We start from the raw sequence: 26,760 nt of genomic DNA on the forward strand, positions 1-26,760 counted from the left end.
ACAACTGATGCCGTCCATTTTCTTCGAAGAAGAATCTAATTAAGGGAGTTGTTAGACTGTTCGGATGAGTTTTGGAAATTAATAATGTAACTGTCAGAGTCCCAAACAAAGGAAACACTTTTCAAGAGAAGCGACTGCGTCACTTCTTTGCTAAAACTGAAATCATTTGTATTTTAAGAAAACCTATGAAAATGACTTGCTGTGCAAAAGGGAAGATGGTGAAGGGTATGGAGGAGGTAGAGTGAAAACACAAAAAGTATATATATGAATATAACACAAAGAAGTTGCACAACAACCAAAATCTACATTGGTTAAAAACAGCGAAAAGATGGCGTTTTGTGTCAACCATCAGCTCTGACGCGCAGCACGCACAGCTTAACTCACCATGATATAATGGCGCTGCATCTCTGACTTCTCACTGGCCAACTTGTCACACTCGAGCTTCAAACTGGAGAGAGAGGGAGGGGAGAGGAGGACAGAGTCAGACCTTGTTATTCAGCTCGACAGTCTTCCTTCTAAAAGTGCTGACACCAGGTGACTTCTACCCCCCTTCATCATCATTACCTCCACTTTCACCGGCGGCACTGTCATCACTTTCATCATTGCTTCAACCGCCACCATCATCATCAGCAGCAGCACCGCCTCCGTTCTCATCATCCCCCGCCACCATTTTCATCTATATCATCGCTGCCAACTGCATCATGATCGTTAGCACCATCATCATCATCATCATCATCCTCGCCTTTATTAGTCAGTGGCGGCGTGTTCGCCACACCTGACATGTGTCGATTGACAGGAGGAGGTCAAACTCCCTCTGAACTCCAGAGACGAGCCGAGCCAAAATGTCTGCTCGCTAAATCAAAGAAGAGGCAGCGAAGCAAAAAGTCTAAATATAGTGTTGACGCGTTCTCTGCGACCCTTTCCCTGCGACAGCCATTAGCTGTAATCATGTCAGCGTTGATGTCACGCGAGGCGACAGGACAAAGGAGGATGCATCAACAAGTCGGCCTGATTGTCAAATAAAAACGACAGAGGTGGAAAAAAAAAGAGCCCCTCTGTGATTTTGATTGAAGCAGCCTTTTATAGCGTGTCAGTCACAGGCGGAATCATCCGATGTGAAGCGTGGGTAAGACTCATCAAAATATGCAGACACACATGCTCGATAGGTTCAGATTTAGGATAAGTCTGTAACCTGTTTGATGGTGTGTGTATATTTATGCAGGGTTGTTCTTCGCAGCTGTCTGCGGGAATGACAGCTCGATTATAGCGAGCGATGGCTCAGTCTTTGCCGCTGTTAGTCTTAACTGGCAGACTGAACACCGTGTTACACACAGGCAATAATGTAAGCTTACTCATACACACAGAATTGTGCTGCTTTTTCTATACTTACTGTAGCTACTGCGGTGTAGACTGCAGCTAGAGCCTCCACCCTTGCCCTGACTTTAAATACAAAAACCACAATATACCGTAATTGTCAGGCTATAAGCCGCTACTTTTTGCACAAGCTTTGAACCCTGCGGCTTTTAGTCAGGTGCGGCTTTTCTATGGATTGTCCAGGATTTTTGTGATATCGTAAGACGATTTGTTTTGTTTGTTCCGCTGTTGTACGGCACTACGTTGCCTGGCGGAAGGGCATGTGATCAGACACACAGTATCGGGGTTCAAGAGTGGTATGTTGGTCACATGTCCATCCGCTAGTGCCGTACAAGTAGCGCGAAAAACAAATTTCAAAGTAGTGCTACGCGTTCAGCGGGAGCGGCGATAAACTTGCAAAAAGCAAGTTAGGCTCAACTCCACCGGTGGAATCTGACAGCGTGGAAAAGTGTGAAAACATCCATGATCACCAACGGATTTCGAAGGGCTGGACTGCTGCATGATGGACAGCAGGACAGCGCCACGGCCCTTCAGAGGGTGTTCGACTCTGACACTGACAACGAGGATTTGTTTGGTTTTGAAAGTGACAACGAAGGAGAGAAGCGGAGAGTGGATGACGTAGCCATCCTGAGCCTGTTCGTATCCGACACTGGAGAAGAGGACTTTGGTGGTTTTAGCGCGCAGGAAGAAGAGAAAGATGGTGGTGAATGACTGACTTTTCTTCTTGTTAAAGCCGTGTCAATGCACCTAGTCGGAATCTATTTTTCTGGTGTGCTGTAGGTTATTGTTATGTACTACATTTGTTACTCATTTATGAAGCACAGTACATGTTTCGTACTTGTAATTACCGCTACTTGTACATATACCTAAAAAGTTATGCAAATATGTACCCGTAACTTGTTTTTCAAAATATTAATAAAAGGGATGTGTCTCCAAACAGCCATCTCTTTCCTGACAATTCCCTTTGTGCATATTCTCTTACATATGATAAGTCAACATTGAAACACTTGCGGCTTTTAGTCAGGTGCGGCTAATGTATGTACAAAACAGCATTTTCCCCTGATTTTAGCTTGTGCGGCTAATATTCAGGTGCGCTTTGTAGTCCGGGAAATACGGTAATGAAAAAGTATTCCAGACTGGTATTGTGATAGGATGCCACCTGTATAACAAATCCAGTCAAGAAATTTCCATGGTACTAAATATTCTACAGTCAGCCGTTAGTGGTATTATAACAAAGCGAATGCGACTGGGAATGACAGCAACTCAGACATGAAGTGGAAGGTCCATGTAAAGTTACAGAGCGGGGTTAGCACAGTGCACAGGGATCGCCAACTCTCTGGAGAGTCAATCGCTACAGACCTCTAAACTTTACGCGGCCTTCAGATTAGCTCAAGAACAGTTCACAGGGAGCTTCATGGAACAGATTTCCACAGCAGCTGAGGGAATTATGGAAGGGGTTGTATTTCAGGAGGTGGGCTCAACCCCTTAATTAGTAAAAAGAACTCTTAATGCTTCAGCATCCCAAGAATTTTGGACAATTTCATGCTTCCAACTTTGTGGGAACAGTTTGGGGATGCCCCTTTATTGTTCCAACGTGGCTGCACACCACCGCAAAAAGCAAGATCCATGAAGACATGGTTGAGCGAGTTTGGCTTGGAAGAACTTGACTGATCTTCACAGAGTACTGACCGAAACCTGATTTGGATGATTTAGAGCAGAGACTGTGAGCCAGGCCTTCTCACCCAACATCAGAGTCTGACCTCACAAATGCATTACTGGAAGAATGGTTACCAAAAAAAAAAAAAAAAAATTCCCATAAACGCAATTCTAAACCCTGTGGAAAGCCTTCCCAGAAGAGCAGAAGCTGTTATAGTTCCAAAGGGTGGGCTGACATCATATTAAATCCTATGGATTAAAAAACGGGATGTCACTGAAGTTCACATGCGTGAAAGCAGAAAAGTGAATACTCTTGGCAATAGAAAAAGCAAGTTTTCACAGTACTATGCAGGGCTGGGAACTCCTTACTGCTTCTATAGGAAGTAGGAGGTTAAGTAGCAGCCAGGTGCTGCTAATCAAAACAAATTTATTAACTCATCATCCAAGAGCTACATCTCAGTCTCCAGAGGCCTCAGATTGAATTTCATGACTGTACAATTGTAAAAAGACTAAACAAATAAGGCTTGATGACAAAGCAAGGAAAGCCACAAACTCAGTGGATGAAACAGGTGCTGAGAAACTCCAAGGATCTTCCAGGGAAAAAAACAGAAGAGGGAACAAAGATTCATGTCTATACCACTATCCAGGACGTGTGGAGCAGTCATGAATAGTAAGATGCCCTCCTAGAGTGAACTGCAAGGATTGCTGCTAAGCAGTGAGAGTGCCTCGGGCAGCAGAAGACAGAGGTGTTAAGGAAAGGCGAAGAAGACCAATGCCGATCCATCCAAGGTACCATTGGCAGACAGAAGAAAAAACGTGCACCATAAAAAATAAAACATCCTACCAGTAGATACAATTTACAAAAGGCCAGGGTGAACAAAAACAAACACATTGTTCAGATAAAAGCAGCGCTGGAAGAGGCCCCTTCAGTCTAGTTCATTAAACGCAACCACAATTGCGGGAAAAAACTGCTGACTTGACTCTTATCCAGATAACAATCGTGAATCCCACAGCCACAGAAGGTCATTACTGAAAAGTGGATTTAAGCATGTTAATGGAGAGCTGACTAGAAAGGAAAAGCATAGCAGAAAAAGAAACAATGACGGCTGCAACCTTGAGTGGACTGTCAAGGAAAGTTGATTCGAGAACTTGTGAGAGTTTCACAAGGAGTACCTGAGGCGGGTGTCATTGCATCATCAGCCACCACGCACAGAAATGTTCAGGAAAGGAACTACAACTAGTACATTTCTAATCTCAAGCTACTCCTGAACCAGATGCAATGTTGCAAGTTCTTATCTGGGCTAAGGTGAAAAGGAACTGGACAGATACTCGGTGTTTCAAAGTGAATGTATCATTTCATTGGAAACCAAGGTCCTAAATATAGAAAAAGAGTGCAGAGGCACAGAAAGTAAGGTTGGTTTTTGATGTTTCCACAGTCTGTGAAAATTTAAGATGCCATGTCATCTGCTGGTGATTGGCTCACTGTGTTTCTATCAAGTCCAAAGTCAATATAGCCATCTACTAGGAGATTTCAAAGCACTTTATCCTTCCATGTGTTGGCAAACGTTATGAAGATGCTGCTTTTCTTTTTCAGCAGACCTTAGCAACTGCATCCATGCCAAAACATTTGCTGAACATATTATTAATGGTCAGCAAACATTATTTTGCAGAAGTTTGCGATTGGCTAGCCATGTCCGCTGACCTGAAGCACATTGAAAATCCATTGTCAAGAGGAAAACTAGAAACAATTGATCCAAGAATACAGATGAGCTGAAGGCTACTATCAAAGCTTCTATAAAAGGTTGGCAGTGCCACAAGCTGACCACCTCCACGCCAAGCCGCATTAATGCAATAATTTGCAGTAAAGGACCCCCAAGTACTGAGTGTATAAGGAAATTGAACATTATTCAACTGGATTTCTCATTTTCATGAGCTATAAGAACATAATCATCAAAACTAAAACGTTAAAAAAAGAATATATTAAAGTTTACCTTCTGGAATGAAAATTTTTAAAACATTTTTGCACTATTGTAACTGATGATGGGATATCTGTGTTTGTAAGTAGATAGAAACATCCTCTTCTGTCTTATCTCAGCTCTCATGGTGCTCTCACAGCAGCTGTTCCTAATGTAAACGCTAACAGCCAAACAGTTTACCTTTTTTCCCCTGCTCTGTCTCCTGTGTTTCCTTTTCTGTCTCCCTTCCTCTTATATGTGTATCTTCTGTCACTCTGAACTCTGTTAACAACTCTGTAACCCTGTTACTTCCTGCTTTTTTGTTAATAAGTCACCTTGTGTGTCTTGCGTGCTGGTTTGCCTTACTGTGTTAGCATTTTCCCCTCGTCTGCTCTGCCCTCATTAGATTCACCTGAGTCTTCTTTCCCAATTAGTCTTCTCTGTGTATTTATAGATGGTCTCTTCCTCCTTTACTTGTCAGTTCATCTGAGTTGCTTGGCTGTTTTCCTGTCTGGGTTACTGCCTCTGTCTTTCTCCACGTCTCTGTGTTGTTCTGAAGTTTTAGCTTCTCCTTTTGGCTACTTCTTCATTCTCCCATTTATTACCTTTAGTTTGACATTTGTCATGCCTGAGGTTTCCTTTTTTTAAATCCAACCAGCCTCCCATATCAGCTTTGAGGTCTTCATATCAGTAACATTTTTAATGCCCTTTTTTATTATTTATTTGCCATAATATTTAAACTAATAAAATGATTGGTTCTTGCTGTGGAAAACAAGGATGTCATCTTCGTGCATGACAATGTTTCTCAAGAATCCACATGTGTATAAAACAAGTAAACAGTGACCGGCTTTAAAAGAAAATCCACTCTGCAGCAATAACACTCAACATTTATCGTATCAACCATCCAACTCTTTTTATCGATACGAAGAAATTGAGAACAGTTGCAGCCAAAATGCAACCAAGCAAAATAAAGATGTGCACTTGTTGGCTGGTCCAAGTTAAGGATATCTGGTTACGACTGCTCACACCTTGGTAAGCAACAGATGTCCAACCTGATAACACCGACATGTGTTAAGGTTTTTTTCCTTTGGGCTGCTGATTTTAATCCTTAATCCTGTTTTCCTACGAGCAGCCTCCACTCGCCCAAAATGTTCCCCTTCCCACTTACATAAAACCCTTAGCGCCATCCCTGTGTACATGCGTAGGCTGTATGGTGGGTTGTCATGACAACAGGCGTCCCCGCTGCCAGCCTACCTGGGATTGGCTCCGTGCCTCCTCTGATTGGTGCTCAGCAGCCCCCGGGCCTGCGCCACTGTTCTCAAACGACACTTTGATGGAGTTTTATTGCCGATTCTTCCGCCTCTAAATCGCTCCTGCTGTCATCTTTATTTTGATTTATGTATTCCCTGATCTATTTATGCATGTGAACGAGGGGAGGGGAGAAGAGACGGGGGAAGAAGGGTGGGCTGTCGGGTGGGAAGAAGAAGACAGCGACAGCTACAATGCTCGGTACTATACCCGGGGGAACGCCTGCGGTACATTTGCCTTTTAAAGTCTTCAGCAACAGACACACGCAGCTCAGCAGAATACTACAAAGCCTCGTCTATGGCTCCCAAGCCCCCCACCCAATCCTAGCTCCCCTCCTGAGTCAATAGGAACTGTATGCATGTTCTGTATGCTCAGACAAAAAAGGCATTCTTTCAACTGCGCCGTGACTCTCTGAAGGGGGTTAAATGGTGCTGCTCACTGTTGTGGGAATTACAAAAACCAAAGTCGAGGAAAAAGACGCACAGGGCATTACTGCAGCTTTAGAATCCCCTACAAACAAAAGCGATCAGACCAGAGCAAGGATTTTACACACAATGTGTTACTCTTTCATCTGCCTTTGCCTGTGTCTGTAACCGGCTGAGGCAAGCCTCTGGAAGGTTCTGGGAGTACAGGTACAGAGGAACAAACCAACCTCCTCAGGAAGGAAGACAGGCTTCAAAGACTCCACTCGCACAAAGAGTGGATTTCTTGATGCAGACCCCGTGGCATCCCTCCTCTTTACAACAGCTATCAAACAGATCAGTGAAGGTCGGAATTTGGAAGCACCTCAGACTTCTGGAGCTGTAGCGGTATTTAAGCAGTAAAGGAAGATCAATAGCCGAGGGTAAACGAGATTGATTTAGGTATGAGTCAATAAAGGCTTCCTTAGTGTGCAGTATGGCAATAGAGCTGAGATACTACTGAAACAAAAGCACACATCTCCATTTTTTTCTTACCACAGAAGGGTTCTCTTCGAGTTCACACTGTGCTTGGCTGCAAACATTCATCTTATAAGTCTAACGATTTTTATTTAAATTCTTGAAGGTATCCTGCAAACAATGATACCATTTGTTGTTTTTTAAAGTGAAAATACAGACTGAACCCTGGCACTGTTATCATATTTTGTTAATTCTTTGTATTCAATTGAATTTAATTAAGAGGACGTGAACCATCAGCAAATCCTCTGTTTGCTACTTCTTTACAATTCCTATAAAATTAATTATCACTATTATTATCTGAATTTATTTAATATTAAGACAGTAAATGTTCTCTGAATATGCTCACAAATATAAACTACTTCGCTGTCCCTGAGTTTTAGCTAGCTGTAGAGTGTTACTGTTAGTGATTACATGATGTAATACAAAGTGTTTTTAAAAAAAAAGAAAATAGGACATACATCCGCATTAAAAGCCATTCCTGACCAAGAAATGGTAGGTTTTTGTTGCCACAACGCAGCTCAGTTTATATGTTTAACATACCGGCTACTGGTACACAAACACAGTATGTTCAATAAACAGAAATCCTGAAAATACACATGTACAGCCTGGGGATATATTCCTTATTAAAAAGAGCTGCACTTAATAGGCTGTCATATGTACAGCTTTTCAACTTTGTTTGCATGCAGCAGTGTTTTCACCTGTGGTATTGTGCTTGAAGAAACTGGAACTCATCCTTGATCCTGTCACAGGAATCAGAGGTCGTGAATTTCAGCTGCTGCGATGAGGCCTGCAAAAACAGAGAGAGAAAAACGTTAGAGAAGAGCTACTGAGAACCATGTTGAAAGAGGAAAGGAGAAAAAAAGCAGGATAGGTGAGGAGTGAAGGCAAGAGAAGCAAGAGACCAACGTGGGAGAAATAATTAAAAACACGAACATGAAATCAAACAGTTTTCAATTTGCCACAGTCCAACGAGCAAAGCATTACGAAGAAATTGGTTGCCAAGCATGTTTCCAAGTGCGACGGGCCAAATGAAACCCCCCGAAACTGTGTGCATGCTCAAAAACAGAAACATCTAAACTTAATGTTCCTGCCAGCTTTTTAAACCCCTGCAAACGAACTGTTCTCTTACACGCCCGCACACAAACCTGACCCACACAGAGATATAATTAGCCATAAATAGATTAAAACACACCCCTACTTAACCTTCAATAGACATAACCCAGACTCAGTCTGTCCTTGGTTTGGCACACGCTGCTTCTTTACAGTGCTGAAGCAACCTTATGAGTTATTAGCCAGGGCCGTGATGAAAAACAGCGCACGCTGTGAGCCATAACATCCTATTGATTGATGATGCATGAGGTATAATGGTAATACAAAGTGGGTAATGATCATCTTAACATTCCTTTTTGTTATTCCAGCATTCACTTTGAGTGACAGTGAGTAAACATTTAGGCCTGCTTCTTGTATAACTAATGATACTTTTATGAAGATACTTTATAAAAGTATCTTTATGGGGAATTTAACTGTACTGTAACTGCAAGTACTGTTACAGTACTTGCAGTGTTTGTAAATCCCAACAACAGCTGCTTCAAGGCACTTTATATTGTAAACCAGCGGTCTCCAACCTTTTTTGCCCCACGGACCGGTTCATGCCCGACAATATTTTCACGGACTGGCCTTTAAGGTGTCGCGGATAAATACAACAAAATAAAACTAGTACCGGTACCCAAAAAAAAGAAGATTTATTCCTAACACACGTGAAAAGACCCAGGAAAACCGAGTTAACGATAACAAACGATAACAAACGATAACAAACGATAACAAACGATAACAAAATAACTCTGAAAACCGATAGAAACCTTGAAAACCATACATTTCACACCCGAGCCTCAACTCTCGCGGCCTGGTACCAAACGACTCACGGACCGGTACCGGTCCGAGGCCCGGGGGTTGGGGACCGCTGTTGTAAGGTAAAGACCCTACAATAAGACAAAAGAGAAAACTCCAGAAATCATATGAACCCCTATGAGCAAACAGTTTAGCGACATGAGAAAGGAAAAACTCCCTTTTAACAGGAAGAAACCAGCAGAACCAGGCTAAAGGAGTGGCAGCCATCTTCCATGACCGGTTGGGGATGAGTGGATGAAGACAGGACAAAGATATGCTATGGAAGAATGCCAGAGATAATAATAGCAAATAATAATTAAATGCAGAGCGGTGTATAAACACATTGCGAGTGAAAAAGGTGACTGAAGAAGAAACACTCCATGCATCACTGGAGGCCCCAGGACCTTAGATCTATTGCTGCTGGTTCCTACTCTTGAAAGTAGAGTGGGTGCCTGTCTCCAGAATCCAAACCGAAAGCTGGTTCCACAGAAGAAGGGCCTAAGAGGTGAAGGATCTGTACAATAACCTCAGTTTTATCTGAAGTTAGAATCAGAAAATTTGAGGTCATCCAGGTCTTTGTATCTTTAAGACATTCTTGCCGTTTAACTACTTGGTGTGTTATCGAGCTTCATGGATAAAGCTGGGTGTCATCTGCATAGCAGTGAAAATGTATGCTATGCCTTCTGATGATACTGCCTAAGGGAAGCATGTATAATGTAAACAGAATTTGTCCTAACATGGAACCCTGTGGAACTCCATAATTAACCGTAGTGTGTGAAGAGGACTCTCCATTTACATGAACAAATTGGAGTCTGTTAGATAGACATGATATAAACCACTGCAGCACAGTACTTTTAATAGCTACAGTGTGCTCTAATCACTGTAATAAAATGTTATGATCAACAGTACTGAAAGCTGCACTGAGATCTAGCAGGACAAGCACATAGACGAGTCCGCTGTCAGAGGCAGTAAGAAGATCATTCATAACCTTCACTAAAAGGTGTTTCAGCCAAGACAGCAAGTACTGTTATGAATAACTACAGAGACTATGTTGTAACCTACCCATATGCTAACAAAACAGGTATGACATAGTAGGGCACAGACACAGGATTTCTGAGAATTTCCCCTGTGCTATCTTGGAAAGAGGATATTGGAAGCGGATACTTTGAGTGCTGTGGGCAGGGTATCCATGGGGCAGGCTTGCTCCGACGTGTACTTTGGATGCTCAGTGATGTTGGGATCTGTGCCTTTAACTCTCCTCAAGTCATTCCTGAGGATTCTGGCTGGAAGTGCTGTCTTATGGGTGCTTCCTTGGTTTCCAAAAAGTTTAGGATGGGTGGTATGTTTCAAGGTAAAAATCACATTAAAGTCCACTACTGCATTTCCCTGACTGCATTTGAATTTGCTTCAGTCAGTTTCTTATGTTGTGGCCAATGTGTGAAAGTCATGTTAAATTAGCATACATAAAATAACACAATGACGCTGTCTGTTTGGAACTAATTTGGAGAAAAATAACAGATTTGGTTATGGTGACGAGGACCATTATTTGTGTTTCACTGTTGTCTTTTTTAACATTCATTTCTGGCATTCTGCCTTTATTGATAGGAAAGCACCGAAAGCAGACAGGAAAGCAGGGAGGGGGGGAATGACACACAGGAAATGGTCTGAGGCAGATTCAAACCCAAGCTTCTGCAGCAGCCTTCAGCATAAGCAGTGTCAGCTCATCTCTGAGATATTTTGGCGCCACTGATGCCTTTAAAAAGAATCTTAAAAGTTAATTTCTTGGGAGGCAAAAGGTTACATGGGTTGATTATCTGTTTCACTGGTAAAAGACGATTAAAGACAGTAAGGCTACCTATTTAAAAGTTTGTGTTACTTTAAACTGGTTTAACTCAAAGCCATGTTTTCATGCCCAGAGTGGCCTGTGCATTCACAATTAACCTGCCACACTGAAAAAAAAAAACCCAGAGCCTTTTAGATATACTGTGATTCAAATGACACCCATGTCATGTCAAAGACACATTGGGCTTTTTAGCAAACAACATCTTTGGCCTAGCCTGGATGTTGCCATTAGCCCTTATTGTAATTCTCTCCACACTACATTCCCCGGGCAGCAGTGGATGCACTGGTTGTGTGTTGGAGCACAGAGAGCATCAAACCCAAATAGGGACAAAATCTCATTATTTCTCAGCAGGCTGCATAATGGGTCATGTGAGGGGGGGAGAAAAAAAAGAAAAAAAAGAGACATTTTCCACGCTGCGATCGAGCAGGTACAAAAAACCATCAGAATTCTGATTGCAGCACTTACAGGAAGCTAGCCCGACATTGTTAGGAATGACTTGTCGCTTTGTACCCCGCTCACCACGACATGCCGCTCAGTCTCATTTTCAACTGCAAATAGCCTCCTCTGCATTCATAGAACAATAGACTGAGACTATACGAAGCAACAAGAAGCTTCAGGTTGTTCACAGGACAAAGTTTTTTTGTTTCTTTTTTTTGTTAATGGCTCAGTAGCGAGTACTCTACCATGGTTTTAAGTAGGAAAGGCATTCTTTCAGGGTAACAACATTTGGTATCCTGTACATGCATGAAATGCGTTTCGTACTATGGCTGCAAAACATTTTGGAAATTCAGAAGCGCTAAGGTCAGAAGAGGCACAGGCACTTAAGACTTTTATTTAGAAAAACAGAAAACGTGCAGTCTTGTAAAACTCTGACAGTGACCTCGGCCATTACACATCCAAATGGTACGAGAAGCCCTGACATTATAATTCTGCCTACAGACACAAAAAAAACCCAATCCCAAACAAACCAGTCTGCTGCTTGGAGACAGAGGCTTCGACTGTAAAGAAGAATAACCTTTTCCATTATCTCTCTAGCCAGTACGGCATGGACCAAGCTCAGCAAACAACAGCTCAGCTATATGGGCCTGTGCCACACAGAGCCTGTGTCAACACAAGGCACTTGGCTAGAGGCAGCCGTGAAGCTCACACTGCACTGTGTGTCCACGCTTGTGTGTCTATGTACAGGTTGCCCCCTGTGCCAGAGGGCAGAGCTGTTGCTCAAGATCCGATTTCCTCAATGTGAACTGTAATATGCAAGCGTTTAACATGCCAAAGAGTCAGCTGCCCCAGGTAGCTGAAGAAGAGAAAGGACGTGGAGGCAAAAGGAGGAAAAATAAGAAACAGACAAAGCAAGAAAAGGAGCAAGAACTTTCTAAGGCTACGTCCACACAAAAACGCATCGTTTTCTCTCCGTTTTGGCCTCCCGTCCACACCGAGACAGTGTTTTCCTCAAGGAAAAATGCAGCGTTTTGGAAACTCTCTCAAAAACGCATTCATTTCAAAACGGAGCTGTCCCATCGCAGTGTGGACGCTCGAAAACGCAGACTTTCTAAAACAATGCCGCATTTTAGTCATTTGATGCAGTCATGTGACCAATTAAACAAAGCTAGCGGTTGTTATGATTGCTCTCAATTTTGACAGCCCTAAAAAAGAAAGAAAGATTAATATCAGTTTGTACATGCGCGCTTTTGCGCATGCGCAGGACTGGAACGTAAGCGTTTTCGGTCGTTTCAATGTGGACGCACGCCTCTGTGAAAACGACTTCAAATCTATCCGGGCTAATGTGGGCATAGCCTAAAAAACACACCATAAAACCAAAGACCAAGACTCACAAGGGCCAGATTAGGGCTTTTATGGCAATAACACCTTTTCTGTCTCACCTTCCCATCACTATCTTGTGAAACAGGTGAGAAATGTTGGATGCAACAGCAAAAGATTCACATTATATAACACCCTACCAGCCTGAAATAAAAAAAAAAAAAATCATAGTTATAACATGTCAATTAATAAACTACACTGGATAAAGAAACAGCGATGATAGCTCTGTGAGACTTATCAGGCAAGATAATGAAAATGTCACATTAAAAAAGTCATTTTTAGTTTAGTACATCACACACAGCACACTGAAGTCGCTGAGGACAAGTGGCTCAGTTTCACCAAAAATGACAAACAAACAGTGTCTGACAAATATTGCTCCTCCACATTTACAGCAGCCACAGCCTGAATGACAACATCTGCAGCCTACACGAACCTGATGTTTACTAACTTATCAACGTTGACTCCAAATCGCTGATGACATTTTCACATCTGATTGATAATGAGTAATTATTCTACACTCTCTACTTTCAGCTTGATATTTTTCATTTTATTTCATTTATTTTTGCAGCAATGGCAACACTGTCATTTACCCCAGTGCATCATACGACCCTAAGGGAAAGAGATTTGACTATATTACTTGCAGCGCTGGGTGTAAATACTGTAATCACATTACCTTTTTCAGTAATGCATTACTGTACTAAATTCAATAATTAATTTTCAGTTACAATTATTAGTAAATTTAGTTACTAATTAGTTAAATGCATTGCACAGTCTCTTCAGTTTCTGCAGAAATGTAAAAAAACTCAATCAGCTTATTTCAGTTCATGTGCCTGCAGGAGGAAAAAGGTGGCGTGATCTAAAGCCTTTAAGGCGGAGAGATATAGACTTTACTTTTATTTGTATTGCATAAAAGGACAAGAGCGTGATGGTGAAATGCAAACGGTGTCGTATGTAGGAAGGTAGATAGACTGAGTAGTTGGCAGCTGTCAACAAGTGGCTGCATAAGCCAATATAGCTTTAACCCTTTAAAGCCGGTCGGAGCGGGCACGCTCTGTTTTGCGTAACTATTTTTAAATCCCGGTAGCTCTGCAACCACGTAAGCTAGCGCAATAATTTTTTTTGCATATGAAACCGGAGGAGTTGTACTTACATCTTATGCCATCAGCTTGTCCTAGGTCACGGTTTCCTTCCACATATAGCTTTGCAAAAACTGCATAAAAAGCACTTGCAGCAACAAAAACATAATATTCCAGAAACACGCTTTGCCGATCCGATCAGCTGTTCATAACACTTCCTACGTTGGAATAGACGTCAGCGCGAACTTTTGCATGTCCGCCATGACCTGCCCGAAACCGGAAGTGACGTCATTTTCGCGGAAATGTAGTTTTTTTTTTTTACCATCAAGGCCTCATGAGCCTATACTGGTGTTTTTAAAAGTTATCTTTGACTTTATGACTTTCTGTGTCGTTTCTGGGATGCTTAGGACTCATATTGCACTGCTGGAAATAGTTTATTTTGATGCACATGCTGCTTTTTTGCAAATTTGTTATTATAATATTTATTTTCGTTTTTCCTGCAGTATATAAAAATTGGTGCATTTTAAAAATAAAACTATGAAGACACTCAAAATAAATTTCCTGTGGTGGGAAACTATTTTGTGCAACTTTTTTGTATTTAAAGTTTTGAGGGATAAGCCTCTTAAATTTCTCTAACTAGAAATATATGTTAAAAAAGCAAAAACGATTTTCAATTTTTTTGTAGTTTATTGCACTTTTTTGCAATGTATGTAATTACTATGCACTTAATGCAAACATATTATTAAAGTTTAGGCTATAATGGTTGTATTGATGTATAGCAACTTGAAATGCTCCCAAAAATGGCTCCACAGCATGTAAAACTATAATATAAGTTCTGGCGGACTTGGTTCTATGGTAGGTCTTAAAGGGTTAAAAGAAAAAAATGCTTCACAGTTTTAAATATATTTTAAAACTCTACAGCAAAATCAAACCCTTTTTCTGATAAGACATCCAGCAAAGTGCAAGAGCTATGAGCACAATTCTCACAGTGCTAGTGAGAGATTTTTACCACTCTACAACCAGAGTATGTAGGGCTATCCGAGCGCCATGAAACATACACTGTTAACAATGTTTATTATCTCTTTCTCTGTCAGTGACTAAAACAAGGTGCTCTATGGGGACCTGAGAGCACACAACAGATGGATGCCCATAATGTTAATGAAATACTGCCGTAATATTGTGACACATGCCATCTGCGGTGACAAAAAAAAGGTGCTTGCATGCTGCGTGAGTGGATGTGTTTGTCCAAGAGAGAGCTGGGCTAATGCGTGTGTGTGTGTGTGCGTGTGTATCATTTTGTTTGTGTTGCAGAGGGATAGCCTAGACGGCGTAAACGGTTGAGAGGATGTGTGTGTGCACATCTGTGTGTGGGGTGTGATAAGCCTCTATATGGTGCTTGGCTGCCAGAGGAACAAATATTCACTGCCATGAATCATACACAAGGATAAAACAGCCCACACACACACACAAATTTGCATAATACACACACACACACGTGCGCACAGCACCTAAATGTAGGACAATCTCTAATTTGATTCTGCCCTGCTCCTTTGAGACGTAATTAAAGCATTAAAAAGCTTTGTGCGCTGGTGAGGCAATTGAGACAGTCTTCAGCGAATAAATGGGATTCATCGTTTCAGGAAATTGCTGCCCCACCTCCATCCCCCACCCACCAACCCTAAGCACACTCATCGCCCACCCCCGCCCCTCCCCAAGCACCCACCCTTCCTGGCCTCATCATCTGGTCCAATCCATGTGAAGTCTACTGTGAACCATAATGTCTATTTTAAATAAGAATCAGGCTAAGGCCGTTTCTGCTCCACGGATCAGTTGACAAAAGCGATGGCAAAGGATGGAGATTACAGAGGGCACTCGGCTTTACGCACACACACACATAGATCACACTACAGTGATTAGACACACCAACAATACAAGAATACAGTGGAGCATTTAGACACACAAACAGCAGCATGTATCCACACACACACAGTGACGCACGCACGCACACAAACACAATAACAGCAGGATACATTGGAAAACATCCTCCTCAGTATAAATCCTGCCTGAGGGTAGCAGCAGTGTGGGGATTGTATTTCCTGGAGCACTGCCTAACTGTTTACATCTCAGCCGGAGTGTGTTTCTGTGTGTGTGTGTCTGCATGCATGTACGTGCGTGCTGGGGGCAGGGATGAAACCTTGGCATTGTAATCACTCACTAATGACTGGATGTTATCTCACTCCCACTTTTAAATGAATGCAGAAGATCCACACTGACGAACAGTTGGCCTATTTTTCAATGCCAGGCTGCGTTTGCTCCATAGCAACAGTCTCAAGGATGCCATTTGAGCCATCCGGCTTTTCTGTCCATCACAGATTCCCGCTGCCCATCTGAGTGTGGAGTATAGGCATATTATTATTCTTCAGGCATGACGTTTTTTTCTACATGACTGAAAAGAACAAGTGTTTCCATCTGATTTTTTTTTCTGATGAAAGCAAAAAATAAAGAGTATTCTTTTTTTAGTTGAGTCTGATGGTGAGATTATACATTTTATGGGTAATTTACTGCTGGCAGTATGCATGTGGGCGATGCCCCAGTTCAACTTACTTTCACACCAAGTACAAGTGCTTACATTTAGACATATTTTAACACCAAGGACTCAATAATAATGCAGATTTTCAACCATAAAAGTGAGAAGCACCCTAAAAATCCAGTGATAATGTACACCAATTACATGAATCTGAATCTATAGGCTCTGTATGATTCTGAAACCAGCACATATACCCTGCCATGTATTTTACTGACTTTATGCAACGGGAATAAGTAAAGACATATAGATAATACACAGGAAATACAACAATAAAACCCAGTGCTTTTTTTTAAATACAAACACTTCATGGCTATAAAACTGATATGCACCACCTGTGTACTACTCAAACACCTGCTACAGCCACGTTCACTGACTGCAGTAAAAAATGCGGTGTTGGTGCATCTATTCTGTGCGCTGTCATGATTTAAAATCAATGGGAGATTTCCTCAAGAGCAAAGACGGTGACATAAGTATAACTTGCAGCTGGAAGAGTGTGTGGAGTCAAAGTCTGTAAACTTTCTGGCAGCTTTTATTAAATTTGATGATTTTATACAAGCAGTTTTCATGCACTAGTATTCACTGACATTTAACTCAATTTAGATAGCATGTCAAACCTGTGTGTACAGCTGCTTTATAATGCTACAGTCACACCAGAGAAAGCAGCAGTCGGAGACCGCAGAACAACAAAAGTATTGCAACGGTGTGAAAAAAGAATTTGCAAACGCGCCGTCTTTGAAATAGCTGTTTCAAAGATGGAGTCAGTCTATGATTTAATGGGGAGAAGTTGGCAGTTAAGTGCAATCTGTTTGTGACTTAAAAAAATCTACAAACCTGAGGCTTTCAACATCAGAGAAATTCACATTAACTACTTGCATTCGGAGTCCAGCCAGTAATGCACGGTAGAGCAGGGCGATATGACCGAAAATATTTATCACGATATACATTTGAAAATTTGCGATAACTAATTGACACTAGACAAAATACTTTACAAGTCCTCAACTTTATTAGTGCAAAAAAAAAAATCAATGTATTTTCACTTAAACAAGCAGCTGTTTTTTATATGCAGTAAAGTTATATAAAAAAAATTAACAGTGCAAATGCAAATTCTTTGCTGACAGTTTAACCAAAAGGCATTTCCAGTGGAAACTGGCCGACATATCCTCAGTATAACCATGTATAATATCCACAAAACTTAAAAAGAGGTTATACACACACAATACGGTAACATTATGTTGAAGCACAGTACGTATCACTCCGCGAGGCTCCTGACTACGATAGCCGTAATGCTCCGACAATCCATCAAGCGGTGCGGCTTCGTAGCTTAGCAAAGTCGCACTAAAACATTTGACAGATTTTCGAGCGCCGTGTACATAAAATCATTTCGAGGTCAGTAAACACAACCAGTATTCATACATAAGGCACACGGGATTATAAGGGGCACTGTTGACTTTCAGAAAAATCAAAGGATTGATTTTAAGTGTGCCGTATTTTCCAAACAACACGGTAATAACGACGGCCTGCTAGCATGCTCACCAAAAATAGTGCTTTGTTGTGTATCTGACGGACGAAAGCAAAACCAGTTCCACACCACTGAAGTTGCAGCATTTTTACAAACCAATTGTGATTCATCCGTTTCATTCAACGATCCGCTTTCGCTCTTCTCATTCTGCGTCGCCGCCATGTGCGTATGTAAACAAAGGCACTGCGCATGCGCGTTTTACCCATATTCGCGATATTTCATCTTCTTATCGTTGCCCAACATTACACCGGTATTACCGTGAGCGGTATGATATAGCCCAGCCCTAATGCACAGAACTGAAACAGAAAGTAAGAAAATCCTCCGCCTTTAGTGATGAAGTTGCTGCAGTATGGCGATTTAACAGCAAAATGACATAGATACTCAGAAACCTTGCTTTTACATAGGAATAGAACAGGCTGACAGCCACCTGACCTTATGGCAAAGGCACACATCGCAGATGAGTTTCACTCATTGACTCAGACTGATTCCAACATGTGCTGTAAACAATGTCTGTCTGCACTTATAAATATACATGCAACCCATCGCCCATTTGTCTGAGCACGACTGCAGTCGTTCCACTTTCAGCCTCGTCCCGTCTCTTTGTACTGGTGAAACGAACGCATGGTGTGTGCGTTTATTTGGGCAAACGTTTCACCAAAAATCCATCCTGACATGATTCACAGAGCCTTTGAGGGCTTAAGCTTTTTGCTAATACACGAGCAGCAAACAAGATCACATCCTCCATCTAAGAATAGCTCCAACCAAACAATTCCATCTAAATATCCCGGATTAGTGTTTGGACTAAAGCATATGAGCCCAGTGATCTGAGAGAGGGACAGGGCTAACTGGCCCACATCCAAGCTCACCCCCAGCCAACTCGGTCTGGGCCAAAAGGAAGCCTCGCTATGTTAGCAGCTAAGTGTGTGTATGTGTATCAGAGAGGAGAGGCTGAGGAATAGGATTGTGTCTTCAGCCGCTCTGGACAGGGGCTTTAGAGCATGGGGAGAGCCTAATCCTGTTTCGGCCAGGAATTTGATTTTGATTATTATCTCTCACAAACCAAGCAGAGGCTTACCCCCATTTCTGCAGCATTATCCCCACAACACACAAGCACACATACACACACACCTCCCTCTTGCAGCCCAACAGATTTGACCTCGTTAAGACGCTTTAAAGGGGATTATTCTACTTTTATCACTTCGAGAGAAGTGCCCTTGCAAACATAGGCTTGGCATGTCTTACCTTCCCTCCCTATTCTGAACTATCTTGACCCCCCCTAGCAAGGCCAGCCAAGTACACAGTACAAACACATACAAACACGACAGTTATAGCACACTGCCCTGCAAACACAAATGCACCTGTGTACAAAAATATAGTACACTATACCCACACACACGCAGGCTTGTACACAATAAAACCTAACATAAGGTGGGGGAGGCATAGTGTAACACACACACACCACAGGAAAAGAGTGCAGAGATTGCAAAGCCAAGGGAAATGGGCAATTTGTCAAAAGTGGGGAAAGTGGTGAGGCCGACAGTACTGTGGGTTTGGAAACCATGGCTGAGATTAAAGCCAGACTCGCAGAAGGGGGGCTTTAAGATTACACCCAGTACGGCTGTGTAGATGATTGATGCCTGCTTGTAAAAACCAAGGTTATTACTTACAACAGCCAAAGAAGGAGGAAAAAAAACAGGAACGAAGAAGGGAAGATTAGATAAGTTTGCAACAAGTGAACAATGAGAGGAGAAAGCTGGAGCTCTGACATTTGGGCAACACCGGGGGAACTCCAAACTTCTCCGGCACATATTGTTTTCTATCAGAGGATTGTAATTTCAAGTGTATGCTGATGAGCTCTATTTGATTTCGTGTTTACGCCAACAGCATGCAAATTCGTTTTTTATAATAATGGGACCAGGACAGACTGAACAAGGGAGGTTCTCATTGCCCTGCTCTTGAATGAAAAGGCTGTTGGTGGGGATGTGGTAGCATATTGTTTCAGTCATGGCCTTACCGCTGTTAGGCACACAAACAGAACAGCTAATTCTCCTTTGCGCATTGGCAGATCTGCAGGCTGTGGCCAGGCAGGGGCAATCAAGCCGCCTCCCGTCGAGCCGCTTTGTTCCAGCCCATCGCACCGTTCTGCTCTGGGGAAGGTTTACCCCACCCACCGCCACCCTCCTTTCTTCCCACCTCCCACACTCTCCTCCGAGGAAGCAACTGCTGAATACTGATGCAGTTCCTCACTACATCCCCCCAACATTAACTCCCACACGAGAAAACCACACACGCACTTTAAGAGGAACTTGCGAACGTGCACGCAAAGACACACGCACAAAGTCATCCCCACATTTTTTTGTGTGGAAACGCACGCACGCACAATTTGTACACATGCTAAAAGAGAAGAATGTATACAGACAATAAAAGGACATCCCACGTCAACAAAGCCGTCTATTACTTGTGAATTTGTAACCTTGACATGCAGGCCTCGTCCGTGAAGGCAATGCAGCAGCAATACACGCATGCACACTCAGAAACACACACGTCAGTGTCTCCCGCAGATTTGAGCGAAACCAACAACAGGACATCTGTTTTTGTTTATGGTCACATTCTTTCTGGTAAATTTGCTGTGGTACTTTGTGTAAAGCAAAGCAGCCCGAGCTGACAAAGTGATGCACCGACAACTCAACTGGCAAGTCTCATGCTTCTGTGGATCCTTTAGTTTCTGTATTATGATCGTACAGAACCAGAATGTCAATGACGCAGTCCCTCATCTGGCTTGTGATCCATCACAATTCATAGGTTACTGCAATGTGTGAAATACATAAAGAACGTTTTGTTTTCATTGGTTACCTGTATTGGACTAAGTGACAGTAAGAAAAGACACTGAGAAGCTGAATAGGCTCACAAAATCTGACCAGTACTCCTGTAAAATGGAAAAGTGATCGAAAAAAGGCAAATATGACCTTGAGCACATTTTGGATAAAGACATTTATCATCATTTTGTGATCAGTGTGTTCAAGTTTTAACCCTTTAAGACCTACCATAGAACCAAGTCCGCCAGAGCTTATATTATATTTTTACATGCTGTAGAGCCATTTTTGGGAGCATTTCAAGTTGATATACATTAATACAACCATTACAGCCTAAATTGTAATAATATGCATGCATTAAGTGCATAGTAATTACATAAATTGCAAAAAGTGCAATAAACTACAAAAAAATTCAGAAAATCGTTTTTGTTTTTTTTAACATATATTTCTAGTTAGAGAAATTTAAGAGGCTTATCCCTCAAAACTGTAAATACAAAGAAGTTGCACAAAATAGTTTCCCACCACAGGAAATTTATTTTGAGTGTCTTCATAGTTTTATTTTTGAAATACACCAATTTTTATACACTGCGGTAAAAACGAAAATAAATATTATACTGCAAATTTGCAAAAAAGCAGCATATGCATCAAAATAAACTATTTCCAGCAGTGCAATATGAGTCCTAAGCATCCCAGAAACGACACAGAAAGTCATAAAGTCAAACATAACTTTTAAAAACACCAGTATAGGCTCATGAGGCCTTGATGGTAAAAAACTACATTTCCGCGAAAATGACGTCACTTCCGGTTCCGGGCAGGTCATGGCGGACATGCGATAGTTCGCGCTGATGGACGTAGGAAGTGTTATGAACAGCTGATCGGATCGGCAAAGCGTGTTCCTGGAATATTATGTTTTTGTTGCTGCAAGTGCTTTTTATGCAGTTTTTGCAAAGCTATATGTGGAAGGAAACTGTGACCGAGGACAAGCTGATGGCATAAGATGTAAGTACAACTCCTCCGGTTTCATATGCAAAAAAATTTATTGCGCTAGCTCATGTGGTTGCAGTGCTACCGGGATTTAAAAATAGTTACGCAAAACGGAGCGTGCCCGCTCTGACCGGTTTTAAAGGGTTAAGGAGGAATACTGAATCTTGTGAATTGGAGTCAGATAGATGGACAAATAGACAGATAAGAGATGGATAATTGACTCCTCGCCACTAAAGAATTTTAGGGGAGGAGCTAAAATGAAAATAATTATTATGAAATATATTTTCATTTTAAAATTACAATTATTTTATTTTTTAATACTGTAAAAAAAAACTGGCAGCTTCAGTTGAGCTTCATTGTAGGTTTCATGACAGTAACTGTAACACATACAGCACATAACAAGCATTTACGAGCTCTCTCATAAAGGTTTAGCCTTGCTTGTAACTTAAAAATACGCCATTAGTTGTTTATTTCTTTCCTCAGAATCGATGGATAATCATGTTAATTTCTCTTTATTTATTTATTTATTTATAAAATCACCACAAAGTGAGAGTTTTGTAACTGATTGGCCCAGCAGGGAAGTGCATCATTTATAGAGCGGTGACACGTTTTCAGTCATCTTGATTCAGTACTTTGTTCAAGCCATATGCTTCTCTGCGGTGCCATAAACTCCAAGGTGCTTGTGCGTTTGCTGTTATGCATAATATACTTAAAAAATATTCCTCTTTGCAGACATACTTATGAATCCTTTATCACATTTTAAAAAACACAACAGCATAGAAACGTCAATAACTTTTTTTAAAGTTCAAACTAACTAATGTACAGTATGCTAGAGCTTTGGCTAAACTGCAGTGGAAACAGTATTGATAAAAGCCAAAAGAGACTGAAACTGACTCAGAGCATAAATCGTGATGTGGGTGAAGAATCTGAATCACCCAACACTACAGCGTCTGCTCAACTGAAGCAGCAGCAAAATAAAACTGCATTGATACTTGTAGAAAACGCTAACCATCAACAATTATTACTTGAAAAACTATAAACAGTACAGCGATGACGTTTTCAGCACTGTCATTCCACAGCAAGAAGATTTCAACTTAATCCAGACTGGGGTTTCACATGTTCTTCCTGTGCGTGCATGGGTTTCCTCTGAACGCTCAGGTTAAATCCATGTTAGGTTAACCCGTGCTTCTAAAATAGCCAGTGATGAGTGGCAGACAAAGTGCTTTAAGTGTATAGAATGAAGCAATGTGTGAATGTATAAATGTGGGTTGAAGTCGAAAGTGCTTGGAGTGGTCAGCAACTCCAGAAAAGCCCCTATATGCATGCCAGTCCATTACCATATTGTTTATAACGTCATCTTTTTCAGTCTCAATTTATCTTAATGCACTCAACTCAACAGTACTGAATTAAAGTTTACATTAATCTGCCTTTTCTTCACCCTTTTTCACAAAAACATGGTCATATTTTTCTAGTAACTTGTCAAACTGATGACGTGCAAAAGACAACTTATTTATGGAGTCAAACATAAAGAAGGCATACATGCGGGGAACTGCAAGGTAAGGGGTTAAAATGGCAAACATGAACCACAGAGCCCAAGTTACCCCTATGCTATCATCAAGGCAAACCCAAATACAAATCAATTAAGTGAAGCCACTGATCTATTAACTTTGTTTGTGCTGTTGATGCCTTTTTGAGCATTTTTAATGCAGCTATCTAACTAATAATATAGCTTCTTGTGTAAAGTTCATCCAAGAAGTTTTGGTCAGTGAAATTGTGATGAGATTAATCAGATGTGTCTTTGCATTGTGCCCCTCGGCAGTTCAAACACCATGGACCGATCGTCGCTCTTGTTCTACTTCTGGGAATTCTGCTGGAAGTCTGCCTGAAGGGTCCATGTGTATAATTGATACACTGCAGTGCAGTTTCTCAGTCTGTGTGATCATATAAAATTTACAGGAACGCAGACGTCTGCACGGAGCCTCGCACTCACAGTATGTGGACAACATTTATGTCACCCAAGCTCACTCTAGCAGGTTTGCAGATACAGAAACTATGACAGGTCTGAAGCACTTCACTTCTTGTGCAAATTAGAGCAGCGTCGATTGCAATTTTCTCAGCAAATTAGGATTTCTGATTATTTGCTATCTGCCAATTATTCTTATTCTTTCTAAGAACTAAAACTGACAGCCTATACAACACATATACTTTATAACTTCACTAAATAACAGGACATCAACCCTTCTCTCGGATTCATTCGGCTCCATATTTTTTCTCATAACTGTTTTTATCCTTTGTTAGTTTGTGGCTGGCTCCGAGTTCTGGAGAGCTCTAGTTTAAGCCACTTTTTCTTTGTTAATTTCTATAAAATGTCCATGTTTAAGTGACTCATTAGGTTTGATGTCACGAACATTTATGCGGTTTTCTCTGCTGTTTACTTTAGTGAAATGTCTGAGTCTTCACTCAGTTCCAAGCTAACAACAAAGTAAGTGGCTTTAAGTGTGTGTCCAACTATTTGCCTGTGCGGCTTTGTGGCATAACACAGACTAGCTCCTTAATGGTCATATGAGCGGAGAGCAGTGGAAACAGACCAATTCTTGTCTCTGGACAGTCAACTGGTGAATCTCTAAACCAAATATAATAATTTCTGGCAAGGCTTCAATATGCACAAAACATGAATGACTACATCCATCTATTGTTTTGACTACATAGCATGTTCCCACATCTGATCTACTCTATAGGTGAGCAGAAACGGTTTCTTCTACTACCAAACACATAAATGGGTTGTTGAAGAAAAAGAAAGCACGACAAATTATGCTGGCGCTGCAGTGTTTTCCTCATTTTTAGCTGGGCTTTTCTGTGTTTAGAAACAAAGAAGAAAAAGGAACAGACTCAGCTCACTGTCGTCCAATGTGCATTTGAGTTTGGGAAGCCAGCCACCAGCAGGAGGTATAAGTCAGTGTCTGAATCTGTACTCGCATCTTTTCTGCCTACTTGAGTCTAAGTCAGTATGTGTGTATGCTCAACAAGAGAAGGGCTGTACCAATCTACACCCCTCCATTTTAACCAAACCCCAAAGCACTCTGACAATCATCCACCGTGGCCTTTCACCAAAATCAACATCACCTGTGACCCATGGCCTCTACTCGGCCACTTAAATGAGGGGCCTCCTGCAGGTTGGTGATGTTTGGGTGGGTTGGTGGGTGGGGGGCACATGCAGGGCTGTGTTTGTCATGCTAATCAGCTGGCCTAACCTCAATGACCCAGACATCTGCTGGCCTGCGTGTGTCAAGCCCCACATTCAATTTGTTCCCCAGATACAAAAAGCAGATAAGACCCTTGAGGCTGGTAAGAATGTGTGTGTGTGTGTGTGTGTGTGTGTGTGTGTGTGTGTGAGGGAGGGGTGGGGGTTCTTATTGACATTGAAAGGGAAAAATCCTTTTATTTCTATGCATGTACTAGAGCAATAATTACCAGAAAAGAAAGCCAACGTGCATGTTTGTGCGTTTTTATGCTCGCCTCTGTGCGTATTACTGTGCACGCACTAATGTCCAGTACCCCCCGCGCCAATCATCGGACACACATAGTTAAGCTTGTTGCTCTCTCTCATACACACACACACAGACACAGCAACGTGTGTCTGTGTGTGTGTGCAGCAGAGCAATGGAGCAGGGGCGGGGGGAGTTTGTTTAATGGGCGAGACAGGGGACCATGGGGATTAAGCTCCCCCCAGCTGGAGGCTTTAGAGGAAAGGCTGGGGGCTGTTCTGTTAATTCAAGTGGGCTTAATAATGCCTGTGCACCCTCTGCCCCTGACCCTCCCACCACTGCATTAGATCTGGGAGGAAACACATGATAAAGGGAGACAGACAAGAGGAGGTGGAAGTGTGTATGCTGTGTGCAAGAGTGTGTGTGTGTGTGTGTGTGTGCAACCTGTGGCCATCTCTACAGTCGAGCACATGCTCAGGGGACTTGTGAGATTTTGCCTCCCGTATTACTTGCGCTACTCTCTGGATTTGGCACCAGGCCTCTCGGTTGCTCCACTTTCACGCCACTGCCAGCTTTGTTGAAGCTGCATTAGGATTAATCAACACCCAAACAATATGGCAAATGCTGTCAACTGGGTCAGGCACTGTGCCACGATCAAATGAGGCTTTTCCCTCTTAAACCAATGAACTGTGCTCGTAACCTGCAACGGGGGATTAAAACGTGCCCACTGACATAAAATGACAAGTGAATCCCCGTTAAACCTCAGAAACCTTAGTCTTCTTTGTTTCTAAAGCCCTTTTCAGACATGGAATATGCAACGTTGCTGGCTGTATCAATATATTAAAGGATTCTGACACTCAGACATGAGGGTTTTTCTTGCATGGAGAAAATCTGGCGCCCTTCCAGCGCCAAATAAAGATCACTAGTGTCAACATGAAAAGAAGCGCAAACAAAAAATATCAATTCAACCGCTGAGCCAGCAGTGCATCAGCTTAAATACAACATCTCTGTCTTACAACAGGAGCAGTCAACTCTGCTCCGTCCACAGCCGCAATATTTTGCACAGGCACTGGATAAGCCAGCTAAGCCGCGTGGTTTAGACAAGACCTGAATTCTCTGCTCAGCGCTCAGCACAAGTTATTGTCCACAGCTGGGTTGTACCAAACTCTCCCACCGGTTCTAACAGTAGAGTCAGAGCCATGCTGCAGCTCTTTGGGCTGGATATCCTCCTCCATCACGGTCATGTAGCCAACTGAGGAGTGCACGTTCAACTTTCTCGAAAGTTCTATGGAAAAACAATTATTCCGATGCCATAAAGCACCAACTAATAACACAAACACAATGTGAAAGTTAATTGTGTACATTTACTTCTTTTTAAACACTGTAATAAACTATGTGAAAGTTACAGTACAATTTGAAATTTCCAACTTTACACTATAAACCAAGGAACTTAGAAACCAATTCTTTTTTAACTACAAGTGTAAAATATTTGATTCCTTAGCTGATATGTGAACATC

The 26,760-nt window shown here is 41.9% G+C and overlaps 1 protein-coding gene across 2 annotated transcripts in view; it reads right to left on the reverse strand.

Moving 5' to 3' along the window:
- tle5 (TLE family member 5, transcriptional modulator) overlaps positions 1-26,760 on the reverse strand; it is a 52,943-nt gene that overhangs the window by 19,032 nt on the left and 7,151 nt on the right. For both annotated transcript variants that reach the window (XM_085152411.1, XM_085152410.1), the window contains exons 2-3: positions 7,930-8,018; positions 385-448 (exon numbers count right to left, since the gene is read on the reverse strand). In XM_085152411.1, coding sequence (XP_085008537.1) covers positions 385-448; positions 7,930-8,018 — 153 coding nt within the window. The remainder of the gene's footprint in view (positions 1-384; positions 449-7,929; positions 8,019-26,760) is intronic.

This window comes from Neolamprologus multifasciatus, chromosome 23, assembly GCF_963576455.1.
Source record: "Neolamprologus multifasciatus chromosome 23, fNeoMul1.2, whole genome shotgun sequence".
NCBI lineage: Eukaryota > Metazoa > Chordata > Actinopteri > Cichliformes > Cichlidae > Neolamprologus > Neolamprologus multifasciatus.